The 6,761-nt window shown below is 56.1% G+C and overlaps 1 protein-coding gene across 3 annotated transcripts; it reads right to left on the minus strand.

Moving 5' to 3' along the window:
* Window positions 1-315: 315 nt before the first annotated feature.
* On the minus strand, window positions 316-2,417 carry LTC4S (leukotriene C4 synthase). 3 transcript variants are annotated; one of them, XM_017666949.3, is made up of 5 exons: window positions 1,944-2,344; window positions 1,121-1,220; window positions 958-1,028; window positions 789-870; window positions 316-568 (listed from the first exon to the last, which is right to left on the minus strand). In XM_017666949.3, the coding sequence occupies exons 1-5, from the start codon at window positions 2,227-2,229 to the stop codon at window positions 427-429; spliced, it is 681 nt and encodes a 226-aa protein (XP_017522438.2). In that variant the 5' UTR covers window positions 2,230-2,344; the 3' UTR covers window positions 316-426. The 3 variants fall into 3 exon arrangements, with proteins under 3 accessions (XP_017522438.2, XP_017522437.2, XP_073077743.1); XM_017666948.3 differs by having other exon boundaries at window positions 316-615; window positions 1,944-2,342; XM_073221642.1 differs by lacking the exon at window positions 958-1,028 and having other exon boundaries at window positions 473-870; window positions 1,944-2,417.
* Window positions 2,418-6,761: the final 4,344 nt, after the last annotated feature.

Here is a 6,761-nt window from a genome sequence, read left to right on the forward strand (position 1 = left end):
GCTCTTCTAGAGACCTGGTGTCAGTTGTGAAGGCCAGGGGAGGAGGAAGAGGGCGGCTGGGGGTGAGCAAGGGGCGGCGGCAGGCGAAGAGCACGCTGAACGCAGGGAGGGGCGGTAGGGCGAACCCAGCTCCGGCGGCTGAGCGCCTGGCGGCTGAGGACCGGCTCGAGCCCTGCCCGAGGGGCGGGAGACCCCTTTCCTTCCTCGGTCCTACCCCGAGAACGCCTATCCGACTGCTGCGGCCAGGAGCTGGACGCTTCCAGGCTCCAAGCCCGCAGTGCGCGACCCCCTCCTACCCAGAGAGCTCATTAGGCGTCCGGTCACGGTCACTTTTAATTGGACACTGGGACGGGGGCCAGCACCCCTCCCCCATCCTCCGGGAGGCTCCGGCTCTTCTCCCGCTCTGCCGACTGGGCGTCCTGGGTCTCAGGCCCTGGGCAGTAGCGTCCGGAGCTGTCCGAGTAGCGCGGAGCGCAGCGCGGCCGGGAGGAAGTGGGCGAGCAGGCCGAGCGCCGCCAGCACCACAAGCAGCCAGAGCGCTCGCGCGCTCGCGTACAGCGGGGCAAGCCTACGGGCGGGGCTCGGCGGGGGCGGAGCGATAGGAGGCCACGCCCTCTACCCCGCCCACTTCCGTCAGGGCCCGCCTACCAGCCCCCAGAAAGAGGCCCGCCTCCCACCAGTCACCTGGTCCCCAGGCACCGGCGGCTCAGACCCCGCCCACAAGCCCACGAGCAGCCTTTTCTTGGGCGCCGCTTGGTCTCCCCGGGAGCCCCGCCGGGTTCTCTCACCTTTGCTGCACCGACAGCGAGTAGCCCTGAAAGTAGCGGAGGCGCGCGAACAGGTAGACCAGACCGCACAGGGCCGCCGCACCTGGCAGGGCCGGGCGGGGGCCAGGTGAGCCCGCTGGCGCCGGGTCCCCCGGGGCTCCAGGACCTGGCCCCTTGCCCGCAACCAGACCTTCGTGAAAGAAGATGCCGGCGACCCAGAGCGTGGCGAGGAACAGCGGGAAGTACTCGCTGCAGTTCACTCTGCGGCGGGGACGGGGCGGCATGAGGGCGCCGGCCGGGGGCCTCGGACCCTGCCCCGCCCCGGGCTCGCTGGCTCCCCGCCCCACGCTCACTGTGCTCGGTAGACGCGCTCGAACTCGGGCGGGCCGGTGGTGAGCGGTGGCGCCACGCGGAAGGCCCTGCGTGCCGAGATCACCCGCAGGGAGAAGTAGGCTGGTGGCGAAGAGGGGAGGGAGTCAAGTCTGGCCTCCCCGACGCCCGCAGCCTCCGTCTGGCCCCGCCCCTTTTCCCTCCTGTCTCCAGGCTGACCTTGGCACGACGCCCCTCGAAGCCCTCCCCAGGGGACCTTCAGTCTCCGCGCGTCTCTGGGTTTGCCTTGAGTCCACGCAGCTCAATGAGGAGGGCAGGGTGTGGGCCTGGGACCCCGAGACACCCTGTCCCCCTCCACCCTCCCTTGGGTGTTGGGGGAGGAGGCGGAGTCACTGGGGCACCTGCCCGCGGGAGGGGCCAGGTCACCCTGAGTCAGGACTTTGCTCCTCATTCATTTGACTTGCAAAACACAGGCAAAGCCCGGTTCCCACAGGGGGATGCCTACCTGCTCTCTTCCAGGGTTCTTTTTGCTGGCTGAGGCCCACTCCCCCTGCCCCAAGCCAGGTGCTTGGCATGCCTACCCCAGTCGTCCCTCAGTGGCTTTTCTCCATCTTGTTGCCTGTCCCCTTGGTCAGGCACCCTCTCAGCCTTAGTCTCTGCCCAGAGTCTCACAGTTCACCTTGCAGGCACCCCCAGGGCTTCCTCCCTACCACTCCTGGAAAGTGCGAGCCCCAGTCCCTACTCCTCACCTGGGCCTGGGTCCTGGGCAGACCCCCAGGGCCTGGAGAGCAGAGGCAGGCCACTGGGGTCTGAGGCCCACCACCTCCCAAACAGGGCCCTGCCCACCTTGCAGCAGGACTCCCAGGAGGGTGACGGTGGCCAGGAGGGCCACTTCGTCTTTCATGGTGCAGGCAGCTCCGTCAGGCCCCGGCGCAGGACTAGCTGCAGAGCTCTTCTCAGTCCCTGTGCTGCGCAGAGGCTGGCCCCGGAGAAGAGTGGCCCATTCTCTCCGCCCCTTTTCAGTGTGGGGGTGTGGGGCAGGGGTATGAGCACAGCCAGAGAGCACCAAGAGCCTGGTCAGGCTAAGGGGGCGGAAACCAGAGCCAGATGGAGCAGGAGCAGGACACAGCATCTGGCTGCAGAGAGCCCGGCCACTTCCTCTCAGTCACTCTTGCCCTGTCTGTGCCCAGCCCTGGACTGGCAGAGCCCAGGCGCTCCCCCCAGCACGTTCCAGCCTCTGTGTTAGGCTGCCATGTTGACTCAGTGTCCCTCCCCCAGGCCCAGCACCCTCAGCAAGTTCCGGTTGGCCTTCCAGACTTCCCCTTGTCCTGAGTCTGGCCAAGAACGTCGGGCCCCCCACCTGAAGCCCCCACTGCCACCACTTCCCCTCTACCGCCACTCATTCTCAAATCCACCCAGAGGCCACCTTCCGAGCCCACCCTGCCCCAGTCTTCCCTCCTGGACACAGGTCACAGGATCCTCATGGGGTCGCAGCCCTGACACCCTGACTTGTACACTACCCCTAACCAGGGCTGTTTTGTAATGAACACCTCTGCGGGGCAGTGCAAGCACCCAGCCCACCCTGGGCACAACCAAGTACCAGCTCCCTTCCAGGAAACCTGTAGCCCACCAGCCTCACAGCTTCCTGGGCTCCAGGCACACGAGCCATCTTGAAGACCACCTGGCTGACCTGGCAGGGTGGGTCAGCCCACTCACCATGGCTTGGCCCGTGGTCTTCTGGGCCTCTGATGCTGGACCTGCCATTTCTGACTGCCTGGCATCCTTCCTCGGAGGCCCACCTTTCTACACTCTGGGCCTGTGGTCTGGGCGCAGTTGCCTCCCTCCCTCACAGGCCTGTGGGAAGGACATGTGGGCCAAAATTGACTGTGAGCTAAGACTGACTTAAGCCAGGGAGACGCAGTTCTGGAAATTTCCTTAGAAATTTGGGAAATGGAGCCCTGAGTGGGGATGGAGATTTCTGAGGGTATCTAGGGCCATTGGCCACCCTGAAGAGGATGGAGCCAACACAGGGCCACACAGCTGTGAGGAGTGAGGTGGCTCAGGTCCTGGAACCCTGGGGCCACCTTGCCTGGAACACCCCCTGGCTGGCCAGACTTTCTGTTTTATAATACAGCGGCCACTTCTCCTTTTGGCTCAGGCTGGTTGGAGGTGGGTTTTTGGTGGCGGCAGAGTCAGACTGGTAGACAAGCACAGGCAGGAGCCAGCAAGGCCACAGTGCAGGCTGGGCTGTGGGAGGGAGGGGCCACAGGTCTTCAGGGCTGGAGCTATGGCACCCGGCCCTGAGCCACTGTGAGGCTTTGGCACCCCTCTGCCTGGTCACTCTGGAGGGCCGCCACATGTCAAGGCCTTGTGACCGCTGGAGCCCTGCGCCTGCTGCTCCCAAGCTTGCGATCCAGCCTCATGGCTTTATTGCCTGCTGGCCTCTCCAAAGCCCCTTTCCCCCTCTCATAGTCTGGCCAGTGCCCAGTGAGTGCCCTTTGCCATCATCAACCCCAGGGAACCAGCTGCTGGGGACAAAGGCCAAGGAGCAGATGAGTGCCAGGGAGCAGGTGCCAGTCACACCCCAAGCCTGCTCTTCGCCCACTCAGCCCCTTTCCTCCCTGAAACCTGTCCTGACCCCAGCCCCCTGCTCACAGCCTGGAAGGCGGTCACCTGAACCACACATCTCCGGGGCTCCTGGGCTTAGTGTGTCTTGGGCCTGAGTGTGGGTCTGCAGGTGTTCAGGTTCTCCTCTCTGCCAGATTCATTTCCCCTGAGGCCTGGATATCTTTCCTTCCGAGCTTATCCCCTTCTGCCCTGGCAACAGGAAGCTGGGGCCCAACATCAGCTCCTGAGGAAGTCCCTGGGCAGATGTCCAGGCAGCAACTGGGGGCTCAGTCCCTGGAGCTCCCCTCAAACCCCTCAGTTGGCTCACCCACCCTCTGAGCTTTCCCAGCCTCTGAGGTCCCGGTCAGGCTGACAGAGGTCCAACCTAAGGCCCTCTAGGTCCAGGCCACCCACCCATCCTGGGAAGCCCTGAAGAATCACAGGGAAGTGAAAAAGCCCCTCCCTAAGCCTCTGTGACCTGGAGCCTAAGCCCTCTGTACTAGAGTCCCTACATGGCCCTGAGGAACATTCTGGAAGCTGAGCTCATGAAGGACCTCTAGGGACTAGAAAGGCCCACAGAACCGTTATGTTGAAAAAAACCCACAGTTTCAGTACAATAGACCACTGCAAGCATGCCCAACTCAGATGCTAAGCATTTCACCAATTGTTCCACTAAAATAGTACACAGACCTCAAAACATGCTAAGTTGTGGCAGACACACAAAACCACATATGGGATGATTCCCGTAACATGAAATCTCCAAACTGGCAAATCAAGAGACAGAAAACAGATCACTAGCCTGGGGCTCACAGCATGGTGTCAATGTTCTAAAACTGGATGACAGGTGTCAGGCAGGAAGCCAGACATTAGCAGGAGGAGGGATCCGACTACCACAGGTGTGTGTCTCCAGCCAGTAAGAAGAGGTAACTACTGAGCTGTCAATCAGTGCCTATTAGCATGGCTCACCCTGCCAGAACCCCTTGCAAACCACAAAAAAAGAAACCCTGCACTTGGAGCCTGTCAGATAAGAGGCTGGGGCCACTCTGATTCAGAGAGTAATAAACCTGCTCGCTTTCTTGACTTAGGTTTCACCCTGTCCAGCTTCCCTGCAATACAGAACCTAACTCTTCCCAACATTGGGATGTTTGCACAACTTGGTACATTTAGTAAAAGTCATTGAATCATACTCTAAAATGGGCAAGTTTTATGGTATGCAAATTATACCTCAATAAAGTTGTTTTCAAACACAGTACAAAGAATGTTGTACACCCTTCACCCAGCCTCCTCCCAGGTTAGTGTGTTATTTAACAGTATCTTGATTTGAACCAGGGGAGTAACAGTGATCCAAGACTACTAATTAATGTATGGACCTTACCCAGTTTTCAGCAACTGTCCCAGAATGTCCTTTTTCTGACCCAGGATCTGATCTGGGGTCATGTGTCCGTAGTCTCCTATGATCCAGGACAATTGGACAATGACTATGGCCTTGCTGTAGTATTTTAGTTTTTTCTCATATTTTCACATGATTAGACTGAGGTTATTCATGTTTGGCAAGAATGCCACAGAAGTGATGTGTGCCCCTCTCAGAGTGTCACATCAGAAGGGATGCCATGCCCACAAATCACAGCCCTGAGCTTTCTGCACAAGCAAACAGACACCTATGATGATGGCCCATCTTGCTCATGACTTTTAACCTACCCCTGCCCTGGCCTATGCTTCACCCTGCAGTCACCTCATAGGTTCACAGCTCTGACCTCAGTTTGATGCCACTTGGACACCTAGGGTCCCTTACACACCCCCAGGACTCCTGAGCACCTTGCCCGACAAACAAACATACCTATGAATAAGCAAACAAATACTTGTCCTGCTGGCCTGGCTGCCCTCTGCTGCCCTTTCCCTGCTCCCCTGCAACCCTGCCCCCACACTGGAAACCTCTGAGTTTTTACTCTCTCTCCAGCTTTGCCTTTTCCAGAAATTCATAGTTGGAATCAAACAGTATGTAGCCTTTCTAGATTTGCTTTTTTCACTTAGTAATGTGCATTTAAGCTTCCTCCATATCTTTTCATGGCATGATAGCTCATTTTCAGTGCAGAGTAATATTCCATTGTCTGGATGTACCACCCTTTATTTATCAATTCACCTACTGAAGGACATTTTGGTTGCTTCTAAGTTTTGGCAATTATGAACAAAGCTGCTATAAACATCTGCATGCAGGTTTTGTGTAGACATAAGTGTTCATCTCATTTGGGCAATTACCAAGGAGCACAATCACTGATTCACATGAGTATGTTTAGTTTAGTAAGAAATTGCCAAGCTGTCTTCCAAAGTGGCTGTGCCATCTTGCATTCCCACCAGCAATGAATGAGGGCTCCTGTTGCTCCACATCCTTGTCAATACTTAGTGCTATCAGTGTTTTGGATTTTTGCCATTCTAGTAGATGCATAATGGTTCTCACTGTTATTTTTGCATTTCCCTAATGACAAATAATGTGTAGCATCATTTCTTATTCTTATTTGACATTTATGTATATCTTCTTTGGTGAGGCACATGTTCAAGTTTTTATCCATTTTTAAATTGGGTTGTTTGTTATTGTTGCATTTTAAGAGTTCTTTGTATATTTTGGATTACAATCCTTTATCAGAGATGTCTTTAGCTAATATTTCTCCCAGTCTGTGGCTTGTCTTGTCATGCTCTTGACAGTGTCTTTTCCAGGGAAGAAAATTTTAATTTTAATGAGGTCCAGTTTACCAGTTATTTCTCTTATATATTGTGCCGTTAGTGTTGTATCTAAAAAGTGATCACCATACCCAAATATCCTCCAGGAGTTTTATAGTTTTGCATTTACATATAGGCCTATGATTTTTGTGAACAGTGTAAATGAAGTTTGTGCCTAGGTTCATTTTTTTCATGTGGATGTCTAGTTCCAGCACTATTTCTTGAAAGGCTGTCTTTTCTCCATTGTATTGCCTTTGCTCTTTTATCAAAAATCAGTTGACTATATTTATGTGGGGTGATGTCTGGGCCCTTTATTTTGTTCCATTGATGGACAGTCTATTC

This window comes from Manis javanica, chromosome 14, assembly GCF_040802235.1.
Source record: "Manis javanica isolate MJ-LG chromosome 14, MJ_LKY, whole genome shotgun sequence".
NCBI classification, from domain to species: domain Eukaryota; kingdom Metazoa; phylum Chordata; class Mammalia; order Pholidota; family Manidae; genus Manis; species Manis javanica.